The sequence below is a fragment of the Salmo trutta genome, chromosome 30 (assembly GCF_901001165.1).
Source record: "Salmo trutta chromosome 30, fSalTru1.1, whole genome shotgun sequence".
Classification (NCBI taxonomy): domain Eukaryota; kingdom Metazoa; phylum Chordata; class Actinopteri; order Salmoniformes; family Salmonidae; genus Salmo; species Salmo trutta.
In genome coordinates, this window is record NC_042986.1 from 22,478,523 (window position 1) to 22,505,874 (window position 27,352).

At 44.8% G+C, this 27,352-nt stretch overlaps 1 protein-coding gene across 5 annotated transcripts in view; it reads right to left on the reverse strand.

Annotated features, from left to right (window-relative positions):
- LOC115168283 (nucleolar protein 4-like) overlaps positions 1 to 27,352 on the reverse strand; it is a 161,361-nt gene that overhangs the window by 42,342 nt on the left and 91,667 nt on the right. For all 5 annotated transcript variants that reach the window (XM_029723415.1, XM_029723414.1, XM_029723413.1 and 2 more), the window contains one exon: positions 13,211 to 13,358. In XM_029723415.1, the coding sequence (XP_029579275.1) occupies positions 13,211 to 13,358 (148 nt within the window). The remainder of the gene's footprint in view (positions 1 to 13,210; positions 13,359 to 27,352) is intronic.

A 27,352-nucleotide genomic window follows, 5' to 3' on the forward strand; every position in this document is an offset into this window, starting at 1 on the left:
CACAAAGGAGGGCAGAATGGACAGCCAGGAAACAGCATTGGCAGTGTGTGTGTGTGCTCTGATAGTTAAGTAGAGAGAGAGCAGAGAAGGTCTGACTGGGTGTGGATGTGAATGTGTGTGTGCCCGTGAATGTGTGCGTGTACATGTGTGCCGCTCAGTGATCACATGTATACTGGTGATGGGATTGACAGGAGATTCAGATACAAGACAGCTACAGTACCAATCAACAGTTTGGACACGTACTCATTCAAGGGTTTTTCTTTATTTTTACTATTTTCTACATTGTAGAATAATAGTGAAGACATCAAAACTATATGAAATAACACATATAGAATCATGTAGAGTAGTAACCAAAAAAGTGTTTAATAAATCAAAATATATTTTATATTTGAGGTTCTTCAAAGTAACCACCCTTTGCCTTGATGACAGCTTTGCACACTCTTGGCATTCTCTCAACCAGCCTCATGAGGTAGTCACCTGGAATTAATTTCAATTAACAGGTGTGCCTTGTTAAAAGTACATTTGTGGAATTTATTTCCTTCTTAATGCGGTTGAGCCAATCAGTTGTGTTGTGACAAGGTAGGGTTGGTACAGTCTACCGAAGATAGCCCTATTTGGTAAAAGACCAAGTCCATATTAAGGCAAGAACAACTCAAATAAGCAAAGAGACATTACTTTAAGACATGAAGGTCAGTCAATCCGGAAAATGTCAAGAACTTTGAAAGTTTCTTACATGTTACATTTTAGTCATTTAGCAGGCACTCTTATCCAGAGCGACTTACAGTAGTGAATGCATACATTTCATACATTTATTTATTTATTTTTCTTCTCCGTACTGGTCCCCTGTGGGAATCGAACCCACAACCCTGGCGTCGCAAACACCATGCTCTACCAACTGAGCCACACTTCTTCAAGTGCAGTTGCCAAAACCATCAAGCGCTATGATGAAACTGGCTCTCATGAGGACCGCCACAGGAAAGGAAGACCCAGAGTTTCCTCTGCTGCAGATGATAAGTTCATTAGAGTTACCAGCCTCAGAAATTGCAGCCCAAAAAATAAATGCTTCAGAGTTCAAGTAACAGACACATCTCAACATCAACTGTTCAGAGGAGACTGCGAGAATCAGGCCTTCATGGTCGAATTGCTGCAAAGAAACCACTACTAAAGGACACCAATAAGAAGAAGAGACTTGCTTCGGCCAAGAAACACGAGCAATGGACATTAGACCGGTGGAAATCTGTCCTTTGGTCTGATGAGTCCAAATTTGTGATTTTTGGTTCAAACCGCCGTGTCTTTGTGAGACGGAGAGTAGGTGAACGGATGATCTCCGCATGCGTGGTTCCCACCGTGAAGCATGGAGGAGGTGTGATGATGCTTTGATGGTGACACTGTCATGATTTATTTAGAATTCAAGGCACATTTAACAAACATGGCTACCACAGCATTCTCCAATGATACGCCACCCCATCTAGTTTGCACTTAGTGGGACTATCATTTGTTTTTCAACAGGACAATGACCAAACACACCTCCAGGCTGTGTGAGGGTTATTTGACCAAGAAGGAGAGTGATGGAGTGCTGCATCAGATGACCTGGCCTCCACAATCACCCGACCTCAACCAAATTGAGATGGTTTGGGATGAGTTGGATCGCAGAGTGAAGGAAAAGCACCCAACAAGTGCTCAGCATATGTGGGAACTCCTTCAAGACTGTTGGAAAAGCATTCCAGGTGAAGCTAGTTGAGAGAATGCCAAGAGTGTGCAAAGCTGTCATCAAGCCAAAGGGTGGCTACTTTGAAGAATCTCAAATATAAAATATATTTACATCTGTTTAACACTTTTTTGATTACTACATGATTCCATATGTTTTATTTCATAGTTTTGATGTCTTCACTATTATTCTACAATGTAGAAAATAGTAAAAATAAAGAAAAACCCTGAAATGAGTAGGTGTGTCCAAACTTTTGACTGGTACTGTATGTCAAGGAGTGAAACATTCACGAAATGAGGTGTCCAATGACATGTTCGTACAGTAAGACAGGCCTGCAGGTACTGAGGAGCAGGCTTTATTGTCCACCCAACCAGGAATAGATAGTGGGGGTGATGAGAGGAGGAGGTGAGCAGAGGAGGCTACCACGACAGGCAGCCCTCATGCAGCACTAAATAGGTGAGAGAAAGAGACAGAGTGAGAGAGAGACGCAACCCCGTGATTAACATTACAGGAAGGCACAGAAGAGAAGAGAACACATCTCTGGTGTTAACCGCGTTCCTACAGACAGTACCTCGTTAACAGGAGCCATGTTCTGAGATGACACTCATGGATCCGTAAAACTAAACAAGCGTGCGCATCTTTTCAGAGTTCTTCTCTTACTAATAATATTGACAATGGCACTAGGCTATAATCCACACAGTAGCCAACACATAGAGCTCACTGTACGCCTACTAGATCATGCAATCGTTCCATTGAATGCCTGGCTCATAGAAAAGGGGACTGAAAGGGAATGGAGAGAGACAAAAGAGGGGAGGCTGCCCCTGTTGTGTTGAGCCTGTGATGGGGATGTGTCTGAGCTTTGTCACTTGTAATCTGGGAGGCTGGGGCAGGCAGTGGCAGGGTAGGTGGCTGGGTTGACTGGCTGCTGGATGGGGGAGGGGAGGTGGTGCTGATGGGGTGGGGGGGCTGCTGGTTATCGATACTGGCGCAGGAGGAGGAGGAGTCAGGAGTGGCCCACTATTTGGCCGTGAAGGACTGCACAAAGACTCTCTCCACTTCTCAGCTTCTCTGGGCTAATAGCCGATGGGGGTTTTCTAGCCTTATGAATAACAATAGGAAGTGGGACTGAGGTAGGTCGCACTAACAGCCACACACTGCTGGAAACAAAGGAAAGTATGATTAGGCTATGCTCTGGCTCTAAACCTGTTCAAACGCAACAACAAACAACCTATTTTGTTCCAACCAAGCCTTTCCTACCTTCCTTAAAATCACTGATGTAGGCTATTAAGTAAAAGCAAAGAGTGAAGCTCATATCGGTGAGTGTAATTATCACGTCCGAGGGTTCACCCTTGAAAGAGGTGTTTAGTATTCACTGTGTGAGCCAGCGTGTGTTATTCAGTGGTGGCCACAGGGCGCTGTGTCGTGCCCATTATTTTGGTCCTCAACGGTCCATTAACAGCAGCCCACTCTGATAGCACCTTTACAGCCGTACAGCCAGCACCTTCTTCCCTGAACTACAGATTATTAACACTTTATGGCCTGCTGTAAAACTGCATGACCACAATCAAGACGTAGATCTGGTCTGTGCTTTAGCCAGCTAAAGTTTCAATGTTACACAGACCAACACAACGATAAAGTAGATGCAAGCAAACTCAATTTAAAAGAAAAGTTGGCTGTGTCATTCTTGTTTTTGTGGTTGTGTGTGTTGTTGAGGGGGGATAGGAGCATTCAGCACCAGAGGAGAAGAGAACTGTCTGTCTGTCTGTCTGTCTGTCTGTCTGTCTGTCTGTCTGTCTGTCTGTCTGTGTGTGTGTGTGTGTGTGTGTGTGTCTGTGTGTGACCTTCTGACCTTTGTTCTCATTGTGTTTAATGCTCTCTTGTACAAGATGGAGGCACTACCAGCCACTGAGCTTCATTCCGGGAGTAAAGTGCTGGCACTCTGTAGCTGCGTGCTCTCCCCCTCCCAATCACACACACACAGCCAAGATTACAGCATGCTGCTGGCGTCTCCTATCTTCCTTTTACACCAGGCAAAGACCTTTTCATAAAACACACACACATAAAACCCCCACAGCCACCCAGTCCCCAGTCCCAACCTGTTCTCTACCCCCACCAACCCTCCTCCTCTGTGTTACACTGTTGAGTTCAAGGCCAACCACCAGCATTGTCTTGTTTATCTGAAGCTTGTTTTCAGTACAAATACTACTCCAAAAGATGTTTAACAATAAGCAGAGGAGCATCTCTGTAGACACTGTAACAACAGATACACAACCATTAGGCCTTCAAAATGCTAGATGTTGAAAGCAGAGACATAAGGGATTAACACTTGGTCCTGTACTTGTGTCATGCCAGCCAGACACTCAGAGAGTCAAGACCATTATTCACATGTTTCCAATGTATACGTGCAATTTCTCCACATTGTCCATAAACATTAAGTTTGCCATCATCTTGGGCAAGATGTCTTTATGTAGTTTAATTGACAACAGATAAGCAAACACATAGCATCACAGACATATAATACTGATATTACACTGCACACTAACTTTATTTAGACCTATGTCTATGACTGAGCTCTAAGCAAGAGAAAAACAGGAGACAACTATTAACACATAGCCTAAAGAGTGTCTGACCGGAGCAGGAAAGGGAGGGGACTGTGTGTGTACAGTCGGACTGTATAGCTAACTTTCTGACTGAGTTTGTTGTTTCTCAATATGCATATTACTATGCTCTGAGCATGCAAATTGGAGCAGGAAACATCCAGAGTATGAGTCCAAATCAAAGTATGTGAAATGAAGCACAGAGGGCAGTTCTCAGATGTGTACTTCGTTTGTACACATTTTGAACCATCGATGCATGCTTCAACTGAAATATTCCCAGGACTGTTGACGTAATAATGTAACCACGTAAAAAACGATGCAAAATTTATTGAAACCAATGGTGGCTGGTTTTGAGCTGAAGCGAGAGAAAATGAACTCTGACTTCGAAATTAAAAATTGCCCACACATCTAATATGTTTCCCGACTAAAATATTGTATATTGATACATTAATAAATACATACTGTGTTCATTTTGGCATGGCTAGAATATCCACTGTAGTGTGCGTAGACCGCAGGCTAACTGACGAAGAATTCATAGCGAATGTTGGCCATCTACCCTGCATAACAACATTCATTTTACAGTGCCTTCAGAAAGTATTCACACCCCTTGACTTTTTCCACATTTTGTTGTGTTACAGCCGGAATTTTAAATTGATGAAACATTTTTTTTTGTCACTGACCTACACACAATACCCCATAATGTCAAAGTGGAATTATGTTTATCAACATTTTTAAACAAATTAATAAAAAATGTAACCAAAATGTATTGAACCTCCTTGTTATGGAAAGCCTAAATAGGTTCAGGAGTAAAAATGTTCTTAAGAAGTCACATAATACGTTTCATGGACTCACTCTGTGTGCAATAAGTGTTTAAAATCATTTTTGACTGACTACCTCATCTCTTTACCCCACATATAAAATTAGCTGTAAGGTCCCTCAGCCGAGCAGTGAATTTCAAAACACAGATTCAACCGAAAACCAGGGAGGTTTTCCAATGCCTCGCAAAGAAGGGTACCTATTGATAGATGGGTATACATTTTTAAAAAGCAGACATTGAATATCCTTTTGAGCATGGTGAAGTTATTAATTACACTTTGGATGCTGTATCAATACACCCAGTCACTACAAAGACACAAACGTCTTTCCTAACTCAGTTGCCGGAGAGGAAGGAAACCGCTCAGGGATTTCACCATGATGGTGACTTTAAAACAGTTAAAGTGTAATTGCTGTGATAGGAGAAAACTGAGGATGGATCAACAACATTGTAGTTACTCCACAATACTAGCCTAAATGACAGAGTGAAAAAAAGGAAGCCTGTACAGAATAAAAATATTCCAAAACATGCATCCTGTTTGCAACAAGGCACTAAAGTAATACTGCAAAACATGTGGCAAAGCAATTAACTTTTGTCCTGAATACAAAGTGTTATGTTTGGGGCAAATCCAATACAACACATTACGGAGTACTACTCTCCATATTTTCAAGCATAGTGGTGGTTGCATCATGTTATGGGTATACTTGTAATCGTTGAGGATAGGGGAGTTTTTCAGGATTAAAAAGAAATGGAACTAAGCACAGACAAAAATCCTAGAGGACAGCCTGGTTCAGTCTGCTTTTCACCAGACACTGGGAGATGAATTCACATTTCAGCAGGACATTAACCTAAAACACAAGGCCAAATATACACTGGAGCTGCTTACCAAGAAGACAGTGAATGTTCCTGAGAGAGGATGGAGATACAGTTTTGACTTCAAATCTACTTGAAAATCTATGGCAAGACCTGAAAATGGTTGTCTAGCAATGATTACCAACCAATTGAACAAAGCTTGAAGAATTTTGAAAATAATAATGGGCAAATGTTACACAATCCATTTGTGTATCCAGAAAGACTCACAGCTGTAATGGCTGCCAAAGGTGGTTCTACAAAGTATTGACTCAGGGGTGAGAATACATGTGTAAATTTAATATTTCTGTATTCCATTTTCAACACATTTGCAAACATTTCTAAAAACATGTATTCACTTTGTCATTTTAGGATATTGTGTGTAGTTGCTGTAACACAACAAAATGTGGAATAAGTCAAGGGGTATGAATACTTTCTCAAGGCACTGTAGCTAGCTGCTAACTATGAAGTTACATGCTTGCGTTTGCTTTATGTAGTTCTCATGTTGTCTGTATTGGTCAAATGAATTGCAGTAGCACTGGAGTGGGTAGTGCTTCTCAAATGCATTCTGAACAACCTCATCCTCACAAGAACGTACTCAAGAGAACGTCCTCAGAGAACGGTAGTATTGGGAAACACCCTCAGTGTCTCAGGTTAGCCTAGCCTAGCGCAGTCCATAGTGTACAGAGTCACATCCATCCATCATCTAGGAGTGCCTGTCCCTGGAGCAGGCAGACTAAAGCTCACACACTCCCCAGCCCCATGCAGCCCCAGCCCTGACTCCCCCTCCACCCTCCCGCCATCAGCCAGCCCAACACAGCAAGGCAATATCCTCAAGGCTGGAAGGGACATAAAAGAGTGGGGTTGAGGGTTAGGAGAATGAGAAAATGGAGTTGACCCATGAATGTAAAAATAAAATCATAAAACACTGTCAGGGTTAGAAAACAGTGTACAGTGTAAATTATAACCTCAGGGTTGGTCAAAATGGGAGCTGGTAGCTAACACTTTCACTCCCTTTTCTGGCATTAATCCATTTTAGACACACATAGCCAAGTGGAAGTGGCCATGTTGGGAGTATCTTGGAAAACCAAAGGATTTGGAAATTTAACCTGTTCAGCCTATAATTGTGCCTGATATTAATGATACCGTATTTCTGATGACGAAGGACATTAGCCTGGTTAGTAAGCACGATGTTGACTAAGTCGTCATGTGGCAGCATCTCTCCTCAGCAGTGCCCAGTCCCAGTGCCACCTCAGGCCCAGCCAGGCCCTGCCCTGTCTACCTTGCCTCCCTCCATGGCCAGCTCAGTGAGTTCAGCACAGCACTGCGCCACACTGCACAACTCTCTCTCCCGGAGTCCCTCCCCTCCTCCAGTATCAGGCTGTGGCTGTGTGAGTGACTGGAGTGTAGGATACTGTGGGCCAAGGCTAGAGCCGGAGTTGAAGAGAGCTTTATCTGATCTCATTACCCTGCAACAAAAGCCCAAAGCCCACGGAGAGGGCAGCAGGCAGGGGATCAGGCAGCAGCACTGCAGGGAAGGGGGTGGTGGCGGGGGTCCCAGAAGGTTGGGTAAGGGAAACATACAGACTAGAGCTCCTTTACAGGAGACAAACAGGAAAAGCATGGCGAGAGAGAAAGGAAGAGAGGAGAAAGCACTTTCAGAGAGCATTGTTCTGCTCTGTGTGTTATTAGGGAAAGCTAAAATAATTGTTCTGTTAGTTTAGGCTATACAAAATGACAGAGACGAAAGGATTTCTAACACTAATATTTGAATTGATGAGATGTATTTGATCATTCAGGGATCAAGGGAAAGTGCAGTATGCAAAGTGTAAATATATCTATGAGACCAAGCTAACCTTCAGGCCTATGGAGGGCTTGTCGGTGTTGTGGCCCAGAGTTCCTCCCAACTTCACCTTGCACACAGCCTTTGACCTAGCTGTGTGTACGTACGAGAGGGTGTTACGCTAGATGATGATCTGAAGCCGGGGCTGTGGGGCAGGTGGTGGGATGGTTTAACCCTTCTGTCCATGTCCATAGGAGGTGTAGTAGGCCTAACCCGGCAGCTGGGTTCCTGAGTGATCTCATTTTATCCCTCTCTTGGAAACATCTGTCTCATCATGTCAGCTCTGGATCTACTCTGCCGTCATTCCCATTCCCCACTGTGGAAGGATAGGATGTACACCCTTATTGGGCTATGTTAAGACTGACAAACACAATAGAATATCTCCGTTAGTGCAGGTAGGTAGACCTGGTCACTCACTGCACTTTATTGTACAATACTGTTGTAATACACTGTGCTGTACTACGCTGTACAGCACTGCACTGATTGTTACTTGTGGAATAAGAACATGCAGGTGGTGCACTGTAAATAATATTTAATATTCAATAATTATAACTTAATTAGACGTTATTACACATTAGACCACTTCATTACAACTGCACTGCACTGTATTGTATGTACTGCAGGTAGCAGCTTAACATCTAGTCATAACATCTTGCTGACTCTAGTCACACATAGCAAGCTTAGTTGTGTGAAACGGACAGCTATTTCACACAAACCCAATGATGGCTATGAAAGGGTGCTGAACTGCTCTGAACCCTTCTGTTGTTGTTGCCGACGTTGGCCTGCCAAGGCTAAAGGAGCTGTCGCAATACCCCTGGTCACTGGATGCTGCTGAGGAACCACCTTGTAGAAAAACAAACACACTTCGTCGCTCCATCCTTATCTGATCTGAGCCATCCAATTGGGTATCGGGTGTTGGGCGCGGGGTGAACCAGGAGTGACTGATTTCAGAATTTGGGGATTTATGGGGCAACCTTTACTCCGGTTTTCTGAAATGCACCCTTCTACCCTCCCATAAAACAATAAGAGGCATGGGTGGGGAGTGAGCCCAAGGTCTTAAAAAACACACACACTCTCAGGCAGCACACACACCTTGTACTTCTGGGAAGAGCTTAGTAGTTAGCAAGCAGGGGGGAAAGCAGATGAGGTCTCCAACCTCTCTATCCCCATGGCCTCCTGTGCAGCCAGACGGAGGGAGAGGCAGCGTCCAGCTAGTCACTACTACCTCATTAAGACCAGGTTGAGACGCTGGTCCTGCTTAAAGTCAGTTACCTAATTGCAGTTTCCCAGAGAAAAACACTGATTATAAATATGCCAACAGGCAGGCTCTCAATCACAGCTGGTATTCATTCCTATAAACAAAACAAATTGTTACCTGTCTCTCTCCCTGCGAGTGAGCTTTTGCTTGTAATAATTAATTGACTTGCCTTATTATTTTTGTGTGTGTCGTGGGGGCACGGGGTTGTGGCCCTAGCTCAGCGGAAAGCCTTCTTCCTCTGCACAAACACAACTAGTGGTAGTCATGCTCCCACAACACTCGCATGATCACACACATTTATGGTAGTTGGCATCTCTCAGGAGCCTGTGAAATTGGGGGAAGGTGGAGCTGTAGTCAAACTGGACAAAATAACAGCATACTCCTCCTATCCTGGTCATCTCCTATAATTTATCTGAAGAGGATTTTATCTTCACTCCGTAGCCTCCCTCTCGGGCGTGCGTGGAATCCCAGCCCCAAATCCCCGAGATGAACTTGGCAAACACACTCAAAATCAAATAGGACACACTGTGAAATGTCATATAATGACGCTGAATATTTATTAGTATTTCCATTAGGTTATCACAGTATTACCGGCACCATTTTTAGCCCCTCCCCTTACTTGCCTTGGAGCCCCGTGCACTGTGGCGCTGCCTATGTGGGAAGTCAGCTCTGATGCAGCAGTAGAAATACTGGTTTCATCCCATATGGCACTATATAGGGAATATGGGGCCATTTGGGACGTATCCACTGTTCTTCTCAACCTAATAGAGGCAGGTTTATTCTGAAGGCCTCCTAGCCTGCATCTGTCTTTAACCCAGTACTACGGTCAGGGACAGACAGTTATTGAGGTATCATCTAATTTCCCCAATAATACATACTGTGTTCTTCTGTTAGCTTCTTTCGATACTGATGTGAAGAAGTCTGTGGGGCTTATAACAAGTATTAGCTAGGTCTGATTAGGTCTTGTCCCATTAGAGTGTTTTGAAGCAGCAGTGGTACACTACCTAAACTGTTTAAAACAGTATATTCCAGCCGTCCATACAATATTTTGCCACGGGCCTTCCCAGCTCATTACGCTGACTATTAGATAATGCAGCATTGCCATTCTCATCTATTTATTTTGTTTAACAGTTGACCTGGATCGCGTAGCTCGAGGTGAGGCAGGTCAAAATCATCCTGTAATTTTCAACTGGCCTACTTTCAGTGACTTCAAACACCTTAGTGTAACGGTCGTCGTATGGAGTAGACCAGGGCGCAGCGGGTTGAGTGCTCATATTTACTTCATTTGAGACACGTAACAGAACATGAACGAACGACAGTCTTGCAGGCTACACACAGCAATGCAAAAACAACCTCCCACACTTCCCATTACAAACACACCCCTATACATAGGACCTTCAATCAGAGGCAACGAGGAACAGCTGTCTCCAATTGAAGGCCAATCCCAATTAACTAAACATAGAACTAAACACCCTAGATCTAACATAGAAATACACTAACCTAGAACATAACTCCTAAACCCCGGAACACTCTAAACAAACACCCCTCTACATAACACATATCCCAACAAACCCCGAACCACATAAAACAAACACCCCCTGCCACGTCCTGACCAAACTACAATAACAAATAACCCCTTTACTGGTCAGGATGTGACACTTAGGCCATGTGTGCCACTAGGCTAGAGGCTGCAGCAGTGTAGTGGTTGTATTCTGGTCTGCTCTCTCTGCCTCCAGGGAGAGATGCAGGGACCTAGACACTGTGAGGTCATCTCTACACATTTCTGGCTGCACTGTGAGCTCTGACCATGAGGGTTTTTATAAAAAATGGAGGATGAGTTTTTATAAAAACATAACAGTGCGTTTCACATGCACTGAACGTGCACTAGCAGGACGTTTACACTGTTTAGGGAAATGTAGGGAAATGACTCAGCCTGTCAGATGGTTTCTAAAGCCTACAGCCAGTTTTCCCTTGCATTGTGTGTGTGTGTGTGTGTGTATATATGTGTGTGTGTGTGTGTGTGTGTGTGTGTGTGTGTGTGTGTGTGTGTGTGTGTGTGTGTGTGTGTGTGTGTGTGTGTTCAAAGCTAGTCATAGTTCTACACGCATGGACCATGTGGTCCGAGTCCCCAGTCATCATATAGCATTGTGTTTCCCACCACCTTCCCTATATTGTACAGTCCTCCACTTTACTGTGAGAAATCAGAGTAGCTAGCTGAACAAGTACAGCAGTGCTCCGTCATTCATGTAAGAATCCAAAGCAGGAAACACACACAGAAACAAACCGACAACTTCCTAAATCAATTGTAATGGGTGTACTTGGTTACTAAGAATGTCAACCCAAGTACAGAGTAATCCTCCTGGATGATATGTCTAATTGCCTGAGCCTCGTGGGCCCTTTCTCTCTGGTCTCTTGTGAGGGGGAAGTGCCTTGCGCCTACTACAGAGTCGTGCATCTTGTTGTCACAGACATTTGCCCAATGACCCTTCCAGTCACATCTCCAGTGAGAGCTCCTCGAGGGGCCACTCCACAGCTCAGCCAGCTACCTGAGGAGCCTCTCAGGCTGGGGATGTCAGTGCATCAGGAGCCCCTCTTGGTTCCCTCTGGAGCCCCAGTGCAATCATAGCCACTCTTAAGCACTGGGCCTGAGAATCTCTTGTGGGGCGCTCCTGGAATATGTCACAACCCTGAGCAAAGTGTGACCCCCCCCCCCCCCCCACCTCAGAGAACAGATAAATGGGATGGATGGGAGAGGAGCCAGTCCGTTCAAAATAGACAGCGAGGAGCAAGGTTTACTCCCTCCGGCAAATCATTCCCAGTGACATAGCTAGCAAGTCAAGGTTGCCTATCAAAGTTCTCTATTGGAGGGCCATATTGGAGGTTCACATAAACATCTCATATCTCAGACAAGAAACGTTAGGCTGTAAGCTACAACACAAATGGCTAGCTAACAACAAGCCTTTCTGTATAGACGTTTCGACTTATTGAAGAATAGCAGATAAGATTCTTGTCTTCTTAAGTTAGAGAAGGAGATAGCACGGCTGGCGGTGTTCTCCGCTGTTAGCTATTTGATTTATTAGCTTATTTTCGGCGGTGCGTCCATACGCCATGTGCAATGCTGCTCCCAGGTCCCATCTGCTACTGCTTGCTGCTGCCGGGCTAAAGAGGCAGCGAGCGGACATGTAATGATGGCTCTCTCTGTGAACATTACATCTGCACATTTACCTGACAGCAGCAGCAGGCAAAGCCGTGTCAATCACCACAGCCAAGCTGTTTCTCCTCAGCCCGCTGAAAGATGGAGTCAGGGAAAAACATCACGGTGCTCAGTAAAACACGCTGGTACTTCTATTAAGGGGCAAATGTTTCCCTGCTCAGTACCACTCACACTGGCTGTTACAGAGTGTGGATTATAATACATTATCCTTTTATCATGTCTCCACACAGAGTTCAAGGTGAACACCATTTAGGTGGTGGTGGTGTCGGTGGCTTAACCTGTCCCAGGAGGCCTTCTCTAGCTGGTCTAGAGGACCTTACAAGGCTCCCTGCCCTTCTTTTCCCAGCTCTATCCATACCTCCATCCAACCCCCTCCGTTCACCCCCTTCCTCCCTGGTATGGGAACAGTAGCCCTTCCCCCGCACCGGAAGCAGGGAGAGAGCAGCATGGTGATCGAAATTGATTCCAACATCTTCTCTCGCTTCACCCTGGCCTTTCCACTCCACTCTCATCAAAATCCAAAGAGCTTTATCTCTCCCAGCCTAACTAACACACTGACTGACTTCGTGTGAGGAGTGCATGTTGTTGTGGGTACAGTGTTGAACAGCTAATTGCACTGTATCTTTATAGCAGCTGTACACAAATCCCTTTCTTCAAAGTTCTCAGTTTTCCCCACCAACCATATCTATGTGGGATTTAATTTCAATAAAAGACAGAGAGCTGAGAGAGGGGAGATCAGACGAGAGAGAGAGAGTCAGAGAGATGGGTAAGAGTCTGAAGAAAGGGGATACGGATGAGTGTGTTGTGCTCACACACAGAGAGAGAGAGAGAGAGAGAGAGAGAGAGAGAGAGAGAGAGAGAGAGAGAGAGAGAGAGAGAGAGAGAGAGAGAGAGAGAGAGAAAGCAGCAATAGTAGCTCTTTCTTACCGTCCTCCTCCTTAATGTGTGCGTTCTGTGGGCTGTGCATTCTCTCTCTGCGGTTCGGGGGACTCAGGTCTGAAGCAGGGCCGTGATCAGCTGATATCCATGTGGGGTCACTCATATCAAAGTCCTCACTGCTCACTGAAGTCTCATCCTGACAGAAAAAGACAGGTAGAGGGAGAAAGAGAGAAAGAGGGGGGGAGATTGTCATGTCATTCCATGGACAGCTAAGACAGGTGGAAGAGGGAGAAAATAAATAGATTGGAAGATATCAGACATTACATGTGACTGATCGGACCTCGCACATCAGAGAGGTTGCCAAAAGAGGTGGACTGAGGCTCCCTATTTGTGTCAGGAGACTACTTAAATGGTTTACTGACGGAGTGGATGACACCTTGCAGTAAGAAAATGAATGCATGTCTGGACTGCTGAGCGTTATGTTGTAAACAAATCAAACAACATAACCGCCAACAATTTACTATTATGAGTATGAGACAATGGACAAAATTCAAAGGCACATTTGCAATACAGCAAAGTGATACGCATCAGTCATTACAGTAGCTCTCCCTTTTTAGTCACTGCATTAAGGCAAAGAGCACAGCAGACAGAGGACTACAGACAAAATACAATAAGAACTCCATCTACTGGGTCCAGAAGCCTTTAGCAGCAGGCCTATACACCATGCATACAGAGCAGTAAGAAAGAGGAATTAAGCATTAGAAGTCCAGCTGAGACTCCATGACCGGAGCCAAACCCAGGCCAAAAACCAACCAGCCTAATGACACCATAAGGGTTAAGGCCCCTATCTTAATTTCCATGTCAGAGCTGATTCTACATTCATTCTACATTCATTCCACTCCTGTTAGTTTGACTTGTGTCAGTGAGGCTCCTCTGGTTGCAGCACAGAGCAAAGAGGATCTGAGAGCCCGGCACTCCCACTAATGAGGTCCAGAGTGCTGCAGAAAGCTGCCTTTCAGGCAACACAATAGACAGACAGTCAAGATACAGCCTTCCCCTCCAACAGACCCATCCACTGCACTTTAGAACTTGTTATTAAGTCTTTCCATACACGTGCAGTATGAGCGTGTACAAGCACTTATAGTCTCACACATCCACAACACACATGTGCACACATCATATATCATTCACACACACACACACGACCATAAACACACACCATATATCATGCACACCCAACCGTACACACACATCATATATCATACACATACAACCGTACACACACATTATACAGTATATCATGCACACACAACAATACACACACATCATATATCATGCACACACAACTGTACACACACATCATATATCATGTACACACAACCGTACACACACATCATATATCATGCACACACAACCGTACACACACATAATATATCATGCACACACAACCGTACACACACATCATATATCATGCACATACATCCGTACTAGGGTTGCAAAGGGTCTGTCACGCCCTGATCTGTTTCATCTGTCCTTGTGATTGTCTCCACCCCCTCCAGGTGTCGCTTATTTTCCCCAGTGTATTTATCCCTGTGTTTCCTGTCTCTCTGTGCCAGTTTGTCTTGTATGTTTCCAAGTCAACCAGCATTTTTCCCGTTCTCCTGCTTTTTGCATTCTCCTTTTTCTTGTCCTCCCGGTTTTGACCCTTGCCTGTTTCTGGACTTTGTACCCGCCTGCCTAACCATTCTGCCTGCCATGACCACGAGCCTGTCTGCCACTCTGTACCTCCTGGACTCCGATCTGGTTTTGACCTTTTTGCCTGTCTACGACCATTCTCTTGCCTACCTATAACCTGGTACTCATAATGTCCACTGGCTGTGTTGAAGGCTGTCTTCCACTCACGAAGGCTGAATGGAAGACAGCCTTCAACACAGCCAGTGGACATTATGAGTACCAGGTCATGGGAAGGCAAGAGAATGGTCGTAGACAGGCAAAAAGGTAGTACGAACTGGCCATGACAGACCGAGCAGACTTGGACCAGCTCTGCCAAGCTGTCTCCCTGCAGGGAGCCACCATTGGGAGACATCCGGAGTTGCGACAGGGCCTTTTGGAAGGGCTCAGTTCCTTGACGGAACGTCACGACCATGGGTTAAAGGGTATTATGGAGCAAATCAGGGAGATAGCCACCTCTGAAAAACCCCAATCACCCAGTAATTTTTCCCTATCTGTGGTGGGTTTGTACAGCCTATCCCAGCTCCCCATGAACCTCCTCCAGAGCGATATTCGGGAAATCCTGGTACCTGCCGGGGTTTTCTTTCTCAGTGCTCGCTTATTTTTGAGCTACAGCCAGAAAAGTTTTTGAGTCTCCGGTATCCGGGAGAAAGGCAGCCAGCAAACTGCTTGACTTACGTCAAAACTCCCATAGTGTGGCAGACTACGCAGTGGACTTTCGCACGTTGGCCGCAGAGAGTGCCTGGAATCCGGAGTTTCTTTCGATACTTTTGTGCACTGATTATCTGAGGAGGTAAAGGATGAGCTAGCTGCTCGGGAACTGCCGGTGGACCTCGACTCCCTTATCGCTTAATCATTCAAATTGATGGACGCCTAAGGGAATGCAAGAGTGAGAGGAGGTCTGGCCTCGGGCACACTCATGCACCCGATATGGAGTGTTCACCTCCTATGGAATCAGTAAGTTTCCAAAGGCAGCTCTTCCAAGAGGAGTTGAAGTCACCCGGGCTCTCTCGTGAATCTACGATGGGTGAGTTGGATACTCCTGAGCCTATGCAGTTGGGAAGAACTAGGCTATCAGTTTGGGAGCGCTCATGGAGGATGAACAATAACTGTTGTCTGTACTCTAGTAGGTACCAGTGCTATTGTGAGTCAGACTGGGAGTTCCCTAACTCCCATCACCCGCACACCCCTTTTTGCTCTTGTGCTGTGGGGAGACCAATCTAAGTCTCTCCGAGTGCTCATTGACTCTGGGGCTGATGATGTCTTATGGATGCCACGATAGTTCGAAGCTTGGTATTCCCACTCAGCCTCTCTCTGTGCCCATGGATGCTAGGGCACTGGACGGCCGCTCTATAGGGGAAGTCACCCATAGTACTGTGCCCGTTCAATTACAGGTTTCCGGTAACCACAGTGAGACCATACAGTTCCTCCTCATTGCATCTCCCCATGTTCCGGTTGTGTTGGGATTTTCCTGGCTACAAAAACACAATCCTGTGATTGACTGGACCACAAGCTCCATCCTGGGTTGGAGTCCTTTTTGCCATTCCCACTGCCTTCGAGCAGCACAGCCTTCCCAAAGTCGTCCTCCTCAGGATGTTAGCAAAACTGTGGATGTCTCTGCTATTCCCACTGAATACCATGACCTCCTGGAAGTGTTCAGTAAGGCACGTGCTACTTCCCTTCTCCCACACCGTCTTTATGATTGTGCCATTGACGTACTCCCAGGCACTACACCACCTCGGGGTTGGTTGTATTCTCTGTCTGGACCAGAGACCAAAGCTATGGAGGAGTACATAGAGGAGTCTCTGGCCACTGGGTCCGTCCATCCTTCTGCATCTCCTGCCGGCGCAGGGTTTTTCTTTGTGGAGAAGAAGGACAAGACCCATCGCCCGCGCATTGATTACCGGGGACTTAACGATATCACTGTCAAAAATCTATGTACTCCCTACCTCTCGGCGTTTGAACCTCTCCAGGGGGCTACCATGTTTTCAAATCGGACCTTCGGAATGCCTACCACCTGGTTCGGATACGTGAGAGGGATGAGTGGAAGACAGCCTTCAACACAGCCAGTGGACATTATGAGTACCAGGTCATGCCATTTGGACTCACCAACTCGCTGTCTTCCAGGCTTTGGTCAATGATGTGCTTCGGGACATGCTAAACCGGTTTGTGTTCGTCTACCTGGACGGCATCCTGCTTTTTCCCCCCGATCTGCCCAAGAACATGTACTCCATGTCAGACAGGTCCTTCAGCGCCTCCCGGAAAACCAATTGTTAGTGAAAGTCGAGAAGTGTGAGTTCCACCGCTCTTCTATCACCTTTCTGGGATATGTCATTGCTGATGGAAATGTTCAGATGGATCCTGGAAAGGTGAAAGCAGTGGTGGATTGGCCTCAACCAACGTCCAGGGTGCAGTTGCAACGGTTTCTTGGGTTTGCAAACTTCTACCGCCGTTTCATTCGGGATTACAGCACCCAGCACCCTGTACTCGCCTGCCTGACCATTCTGCCTGCCTTGACCACGAGCCTGTCTGCCACTCTGTACCTCCTGGACTCTGATCTGGTTTTGACCTTTTTTGCCTGTCCACAACCATTCTCTTGCCTACCCCTTTGGATTAATAAACATTGTAAGACTCCAACCATCTGCCTCTTGTGTCTGCATTTGGGTCTCGCCTTGTGCCTTGATAGGGTCGGAAACTTTCCGGTAAATTTCCGGAACTTTTCCATGGGAAGTTAAGCCCTGGAATTTGGGGAATTTTGCATAAATTCATCAAAAAATGTTAGCTTATAACAGTGAACCTTTTTTGTGGGATACACATAAGGCAATGCTAGGTCTTGTGGCATATTTTGGTTAAACTATCCCCAATTCAATGGAATTGCAACCCTCTGCATGCAGTGTCATGAAGGATCCGGAGACAGACGCAGGAATGCATAATAGTATTTTTTATTAAGCCCAAATTACGGCGTGCAATGTAAAGGCACAGGGACGAAGACCAAACAAACACGTAACAAAACACAGGGTTGAAACCCAAAACAAAAGAGCGAGGAGTACGTCGAATAAATAACACATGCGCACAATGATTAACACACGGGACGAGACGCGTAATCATCTGCGCAATCCATAAGGGCATGAAAGCCCAAAACATGCAGCACAGGTACTCACCCGCACCAACGGACATTGTAACACTAATCGACAGCACCATCCATGGTGAACAAAGGGCACATATATACAAATACCTTCAGTGGAAATAGGGGCCAGGTGTGCGCAATGAAAATTCCAGAGGGATCCGTGACACACATGTACTGCTGATTCTCAAGATCTTGCACACTAGTGAGATGCTATTGAGCCCACACTACTACACTGTCTGAGCCAAGGACTACCTGCTTTCTGGTAAGTTTTGATTACAATACTGGGTGGGTGAATATATTTTATATGACAAACATTATGTTTTGTTAACTAGTAAATAGTAGCCTACAGCAACGTGTGTTTAAATAATGTCTAACTTGTTAACAATTTCTGCTAGTTAGTTTTTGCTAGCCGTTTGATAAAGTGGTGAATGTGCTGCTAAAAGCCAAGGATGTGTGGAGACATTTCACTGAGACTAATGTAGAAGAAAAAGCTGTGTACATTTGCAAATACTGTGCCAAATCATATGTGAAGAATGCAACATAGATGCAGAATCATCTGGCCAAGTGCATAAAGTTCCCTCAGCGCTCACAACAAGCAACCTCTGACAAAAGTCCCTCTACTTCTATTTGAGGTGAAAATTATGAATCAGACACCTTATAGATAGCAACAGATCATGGTACTCCTGGAATCAAAAGTTTTTTTTGACTCAATGGAGGAACGTAGTCAGAGAAATACTGATGAATGTCTTGCTTGAGCTGTGTATGCAACTGGTTCACCTCTGATGCTCACAGGCAATGTGTATTGGAAGATATTTCTGAATGTTCTTCGCCCAACATACACCCCTCCAACCAGACATGCTTTATCTACTCATTTGCTGAATGCAGAGTTCAACAAAGTTGAAGGTCAAGCAAATCATAGAGAAAGCAGATGCTTTGCAATCATCTCCGATGGGTAGTCGAATGTTCGTAGGCAAGGAATAATTAACTACATCATCTCCACCCCTCAACCAGTATTCTACAAGAGCACAGACACAAGGAACATCAGACACACCGGTCTCTACAATGCAGATGTAGATCAATGACCTTGGACCACAGAAGGTATTTGCACTGGTGACAGACAAGGCTGCTTGGTCTAAAGTGAAGGAGTCCTACCCTCACATCACACCCATTGGTTGTGCTGCTCATGCATTGAATCTGCTCCTCAAGGACATCATGGCACTGAAAACAATGGATACAATCTACAAGAGAGCCAAGGAAATGGTTAGGTATGTGAAGAGTCATCAAGTTATAGCAGCAATCTACCTCACCAAGCAAAGTGAGAAGAATAAGAGCACCACATCGAAGCTGCCCAGCAACACCTGTTGTCATCATGTTTGACAGTCTCCTGGAGAGGAAGGAGTCTCTCCAAGAAATGACCATATCACAGTCTGCCGATATGGACAGCCCCATCAAGAGGATCCTCCTGGAAGATGTATTTTGGGAGAGTGGTAAGCAGCCTGAAACTCCTGAAACCTATAGCAGTAGCCATTGCATGGATTGAGGGAGACAATGCAATCCTGTCTGATGTTCAGACTCTGCTTGCAGATGTAAGAGAAGAAATCTGTACTGCCCTGCCCACTTCACTGTTGCTCCAAGCAGAGGAAATTGCAGTTCTGAAATACATAAAAAAACATGAAGACTCCTGCCTGAAGCCCATACACGCCACAGCGTACATGTTGGACCCCAAGTATGCTGGCAAGAGCAAGTATGCTGGTGCAGAGATCAACAAGGCCTATGGTGTCATCACTACCGTGTCTCGTCACCTTGGCCTGGATGAGGGCAAGGTTCTTGGCAGTCTGGCGAAGTACACTTCCAAGCAAGGGCTTTGGGATGGAGATGCAATATGGCAGTCGTGCCAACATATCTCATCAGCCACCTGGTGGAAGGGACTTTGTGGATCTGAGGCTCTTTCCCTTGTGGCCTCCATCTTCCACCAAATCCCACCAACATCAGCCTCCTCAGAGCGCAACTGGTCCTTGTTTGGAAACACACACACCAAAGCATGCAACAGGCTGACCAATACAAGGGTTGAAAAATTGGTGGCCATCCAGGAAAATATGAGGCTTTTTGAGCCTGACAACGAGCCATCCTCAACAAGGTTGGAAAGTGACAGTGAAGATGAGACCTCAGAGTCTGATGATCAAGAGGTGTACATTGAGGAGGTCCAGGGAGAAGACATGGAAGCCTGAGAGGAAGACAACCAAAGCTTTAGTTTCTAGACTATCATTTACAGATGTATGTTGAAAACGTTTTTGGGAGATGTGATGGATCATTGGGGATCATTCACTATTCCCATTCTTTTGTTGTTAAGTGAAATCATCCCATGTGAAGAGTCAACTCATTTAATTAAAGTTGTCAGAAGGTGGGTGTAGCTGGTGCATGAAGTCAGGCGCAGGAGAGCAGAATGAGTGAGCAAACAAATGGAAAATGAAAGGTGGACCAGCGATGGCTAGAAGACCGGTGACGTCGACCGCCGAACACCGCCCGAACAAGGAGAGGGACCGACTTTGGCGGAAGTCGAGACAAAAGTAACTAAATATATATATATATATATATATATATATATATATTTTTTATTGGAAGGATTTAATCATTTTCAATTATGTCTACTTATAATAAGGTAAAAGGTGTATGTTTCTGTCTCCATATGATATGGTAAATATATCCAGTGCAGAAAACATTTACATTTAAATTGTATTAATATTAATTTGCATATATTCCCATTAATTCCCACAGCAAGTTTCAACCTCTGAATATTACCCAAAATATGCAACCCTAATCCGTACACACACATTATATATCATGCACATACATCCGTACACACACATTATACATCATGCACACACAACCGTACACATGCATTATATATCATGCACACACAACCGTACACACACTGTCACGTCCTGACCAGTATAGGGGTTATTTGTTATTGTAGTTTGGTCAGGACGTGGCAGGGGGTATTTGTTTTATATGGTTCGGGTTGTGTGTGTATGTAGAGGGGTGTTTGATTTATGTATTCCGGGGGTTTTTGGGCACTGTTCTATGTTAGTGTATTTCTATGTTCTGTCTAGTCTAGTCGATTTCTATGTTTAGTTTATTGGGGTTGGACCTTCAATTGGAAGCAGCTGGTTATCGTTGCTTCTGATTGAAGGTCCTATAATTAGGAGTTTGTTTTCATGGGGTTTTGTGGGAGGTTGTTTGTTGCATAGCTGTGTGTTGCCTGCATGGCTGTTTGTCGTTCGTTTTGGTTTTCTTGTTTTGTTCTTAAGTGTTCTAATAAAGTTAATATGATCACTCAACCCGCTGCGCCTTGGTCCATCCACCACGACGACCGTTACACACACATTATATATCATGCACATACATCAGTTAAACACACATTATATATCATGCACATACATCTGTACACACACATTATATATATCATGCACATACATCCGATACACACACATTATATATCATGCACATACATCCGTTACACACACATTATATATCATGCACATACATCCGTACACACACATTATACGTAAATGTAAATGTACGTAAATGTAAATGTAATCATATATCATGCACATACATCCGTATACACACATTATATATCATGCACACACAACCGTACACATGCATCATATATCATGCACACACAACCGTACACATGCATTATATATCATGCACACACAACCGTACACATGCATCATATATCATGCACACACATCATATATCATGCACACACAATCGTACACATGCGTCATATATCATGCACACACATCATATATCATGCACACACAACCGTACACATGCATCATATATCATGCACACACATCATATATCATTCACACACAATCGTACACACACATCACATATCATGCACACACAACCGTACACACACATCACATATCATGCACACACAACCGTACACACACATCACATATCATGCACACACAACCGTACACACACATCACATATCATGCACACACAACCGTACACACACATCACATATCATGCACACACAACCGTACACACACATCACATATCATGCACACACAACCGTACACATGCGTCATATAGCCTGCTATCACTACTATCTGTATCAGTCTTTTTTATGATTGAGCAACATGAAGGGAATACGCACAAAAACAGACTCAAACTACACTGATTCACTAAAAAGAGCAGTGATGAAACAGTCTGAAGAGGTCTAACTGTAAGTTGGTTTTTCAGGTGATGTTTAGGCCCAACACAACCTCCTTCCGGGGAATGTTTTACAAATCGTCCGGAGCCCCCTTAAATTTTGCATGATAAGTGGACAGCGCATAGTCACGATCAATAATGATGAAACCTAGATGTCACGATCAATAATGATGTAACCTATACGTCACGATCAATAATGATGAAACCTACACTGAGTGTATAAAACATTAATATTGAGTTGCACCCCCCCACCCCCCTTTGCCCTCAGAACAGCCTCAATTCGTTGGGGCATGGACTCTCAAAGGTGTCAAAAGGTTCCACAGGGATGCTGGCCCATGTTGACTCCAATGCTTCCCATAGTTGTGTCAAGATGACTCAATGTCCTTTGGGTGGTGGACCATTCTTGATACACACGGGAAACTGTTGAGAGTGAAAAACCCAGCAGCATTGCAGTTCTTCACACACACAAACTGGTGCGCCTGGCACCTACTACCATGTCCTGTTCAAATGCACTTCAATCTTTTGTCTTGCCCATTCACCCTCTGAATGGCACACATACACAATCCATGTCTCAATTGCCTCAAGGCTTAAAAATCATTCTTTAACCTGTACTCTCCCCTTCCTCTGACTGAAATGGATTTAACAGGTGACATCAATAAGGGATCATAGCTTTTACCTGGATTCCCCTGGTCAGTCTGTCATGGAAAGAACAGTGTTGATAATGTTTTGTACACAGAGTATATGCACGACCTCTTCAGAGAGGACCAAATTAAACAAAATGCCATAGGCAGTTGGGTGTGCATACTTTGTGTACATTTCTGCAGTCATTAACAGCAAGAAGGGATCATAGTCATACCGTAGTGCAGACAACACAAAGAACCTGGCTGCTCCTCCATCTTTCCACAAGGAACAACAGACATCAGCCAACCCCCCCACATGCCTACCCAACAGGACCTGTCAGTCACCCTCTGCCCACATGCTGGCTGCCCAGCACGCAATCTAATTGGTTATCTTCTTTCACTTGCAAATTGACCTGTGCATTATTGATGAGTTTATGTGGATGGAGAGATACAGGCGATCCCTAACTAACTGGTCCGCTGTTGATTCGACCCAGGTGCAGCCCTACCCTACAGCATGGCACAGCGGAAGGCATCAAGACAAGGACAGGATCTAAGTACAGCACCGGTGGCCATATGTAGAAATTGTAGCAGATTGTCATTAAATTGTGACTGCTGTCACACTGGACCTAAAGATAACAAATATCCTTGGGCAGTGGAGAGGAGATGGAGAGGGGCTGAATGGAGAGGGGCTGGAGGGGTCACTGCGTCATCAGTCACGGGGAGTGGAAGGGGTCACGGCAGCATGTCCTATTGAGGTCAAGCAGAGAGTGTGTAATCAGCATTCTGACGAGATGCTGCTAGGTGAAGGTCAACAGATTCTCAGCTACTGTACCTATGGCACTCAATCACACTGGAGGCTGCAAGTATTTGATAGCTGACATCACTGTCTCACTATAGGCCTATATGTATGTCTTCTTCTGTCACAGTTACAACAATGAGTTAGGTTTACAAACACTTCTTAGCTTAATAATCCTGACATCCTGAGTGAATACGCTGATGCCTGACAAGGACATAAAGTTAGGCTCGTCTTCTTTGTAGATGAACTGGTTGGCAGTCAGTACAGGCCTATGTCCATACTAGAAATCTATGACGAGAAAATTAATATCTATAACACACTGGCCTATATCGTTAGCACATTAATCAACTTAAAGTGAGTGATCTAAAAGGCCCTTAATTTAATCTGACGTTTAACTCCTTTTCAATTACAATCATATAAACCCACATTAACTGGTTACGTTGTTATGTGTCGGTTAGGGAGAGAATCCAATTTGGAACAATGCAGACAAGGGTTTATTGTCTATCTACCTACCTACAGTATCCCTCCCCCCGTCTGTCTGCATCCATTTCACCCCCACGGCTCAGTCCTGGATGCTGCCCTTCCTTTTATTCGTTTTTATAGTTTATTAATGATCCCACTTTAATGCTTTCATCTCATCTAAATGCAGATGAATCACAGCCTGGGTGGAAGGAGAAAGCAGGACCAACCAAATTACATCTCTTTGGGCTTTAATGAAATACAACAGCACCACTCCCTTTCTTAGGCAACATCAAATAGCCTGTGTTCAAAGATCTAAGCCCAGGCTAATTAAGATCCAACCTAATACTTTATTTTGTGTGAATATGTGACTCGGTTTATCAGTTTGGTAAACAACTGGGAAGTGGAGATCCATCCTACTTGTCTCTATTCTGTATCAATCAATCAGATTTATTTCATAAAGCCCTTTTTACATCAACAGTGGTCACGAAGCTGTATGGAACCACAAAACCATGCAAGCTACCATTGGGGACATAGCCGAGATGTTATTTGCAATTCCATTTCTTCAAATATCTTCCAGTATATTTGCCACTGCATCCAACCAAGGCCCAAGCTACATGAGTCTGTTTACAAGGACAGCACTCCAGCGTAGGAGCCATGCTACTCAAATTGAGGATGGGAGGAAAAGCTCTTTCAAAAATAATTAACTGGGAGCACTTCTATTTTTAACACGGTGGAAGAAGAGTAAAAAGGTTATATTTTCAACACGGTGGAAGAGTAAAATGCTTCCATGATCATTCTTCCATATCACAATTACGCAAGTGGACTGTGAAGCTGAAGTTTTGTCAAGCACAGCAGAATGGATGAGGAGGCCCCGCTCTAGGATAAGACTGCTTTGATATGGCATCTTGATAAGCTTCTCATTAAATATTTTTAATATGGGACCATAAATGCAATAATTCCAATGATTGATGTGCCTTCAAACAAGTCAATCACACATAAAAACATATTCTGAGGCACAGGCTTGTTCATGGTTTTAAATTCAGTCCCATTTTCCCCATGTATCTCCTTAAACACCCCAGTATTTATTTACCAAGACAATTAGGCTTAGCCCCAACACACTCCAATGTAAAAAAAAAACAGAGGACACAAAATGACCCCTTGTGCCATTTGAAGTGCTTTTTCCACAGAGGCCGGAACTGAGAAAGTACATTGAAAGCTAATGCAGTTAGCAACCGGACCTTTCCTCTCTGCTCTGCTGAGCTCTGCGCTCATATCCAGGCAGCTCTCTAGACCCTGCCAATTGTTCTCTTCGCTTAAAAGTGTGCAGCAGGCGGGCGGGGGAACAACAGACCCTCCAGTCTAAGACGAAATCGGCGTTCTTCCACCTGCCCCCTCCCCTCCTCCATCATCCTGCATTTTTTTCTCCCTCCTCTCTTCTTCTCCTCCCATCACATGGATGCTGGTATTTCAGCAGTAGCAGCAGCACTGCATTCTCTCCTCTATAAATAGGGAGGAAGGGACAGCATGTTTATTGGCTGCCATGGAAACTGATCAGGAACATTAGGCTTGGAAATTAAATTGATTCTGAACAATTCTGGTTCTGAGAAATTTGAAGAGGAGAGAAATTAAGCACTGTATGACTGCTAAAGATGAAGGCTAAACTACAAGGAGGATTCAGACTAGTCAATTCAAACATGTTCAGTAGGATTAATCCTAGTTTAACCAATTGACATGATTTTATTTACTTTTACAGTAAATGCAGGCATAAGCAAATTAGAGAGGCCAGGGGCATGTGGTAAGACTGAGTAAGACATTTACAGCCTTCTGTGCAAATTGTGGTGTTTTCTTTTTAGTCTCTCCTAATGAACATGGAGCAACAGATTGATGTCAACAGCCATAAATGCAATAGAAGTTCCAAAAGAGAGAATATTATCTCAAACTTGATGAGATAATGACAGGTGTTAGGCAAGCTAGTATCTAGGTGGATCTAGACCAGGCCTTGGCAATTATTTTCCATGGAGGGCCACATTAGAATATATTTTTGCCATCGCGAGCCAGAATCATATTACAGGATTATACATCATGAGTATGACTGTTTTGGCAGATATATATATATACACTGCTCAAAAAAATAAAGGGAACACTTAAACAACACAATGTAACTCCAAGTCAATCACACTTCTGTGAAATCAAACTGTCCACTTAGGAAGCAACACTGATTGACAATAAATGTCACATGCTGTTGTGCAAATGGAATAGACAACAGGTGGAAATTATAGACAATTAGCAAGACACCCCCAATAAAGGAGTGGTTCTGCAGATGGGGACCACAGACCACTTCTCAGTTCCTATGCTTCCTGGCTGATGTTTTGGTCACTTTTGAATGCTGGCGGTGCTTTCACTCTAGTGGTAGCATGAGACGGAGTCTACAACCCACACAAGTGGCTCAGGTAGTGCAGCTCATCCAGGATGGCACATCAATGCGAGCTGTGGCAAGAAGGTTTGCTGTGTCTGTCAGCGTAGTGTCCAGAGCATGGAGGCGCTACCAGGAGACAGGCCAGTACATCAGGAGACGTGGAGGAGGCCGTAGGAGGGCAACAACCCAGCAGCAGGACCGCTACCTCCGCCTTTGTGCAAGGAGGAGCAGGAGAAGCACTGCCAGAGCCCTGCAAAATGACCTCCAGCAGGCCACAAATGTGCATGTGTCTGCTCAAATGGTCAGAAACAGACTCCATGAGGGTGGTAATGAGGGCCCGACGTCCACAGGTGGGGGTTGTGCTTACAGCCCAACACCGTGCAGGACGTTTGGCATTTGCCAGAGAACACCAAGATTGGCAAATTCGCCACTGGCGCCCTGTGCTATTCACAGATGAAAGTAGGTTCACACTGAGCACATGTGACAGACGTGACAGAGTCTGGAGACGCCGTGGAGAACGTTCTGCTGCCTGCAACATCCTCCAGCATGACCGGTTTGGCGGTGGGTCAGTCATGGTGTGGGGTGGCATTTCTTTGGGGGGCCGCACAGGTAGCCTGACTGCCATTAGGTACCGAGATGAGATCCTCAGACCCCTTGTGAGACCATATGCTGGTGCGGTTGGCCCTGGGTTCCTCCTAATGCAAGACAATACTAGACCTCATGTGGCTGGAGTGTGTCAGCAGTTCCTGCAAGAGGAAGGCATTGACGCTATGGACTGGCCCGCCCGTTCCACAGACCTGAATCCAATTGA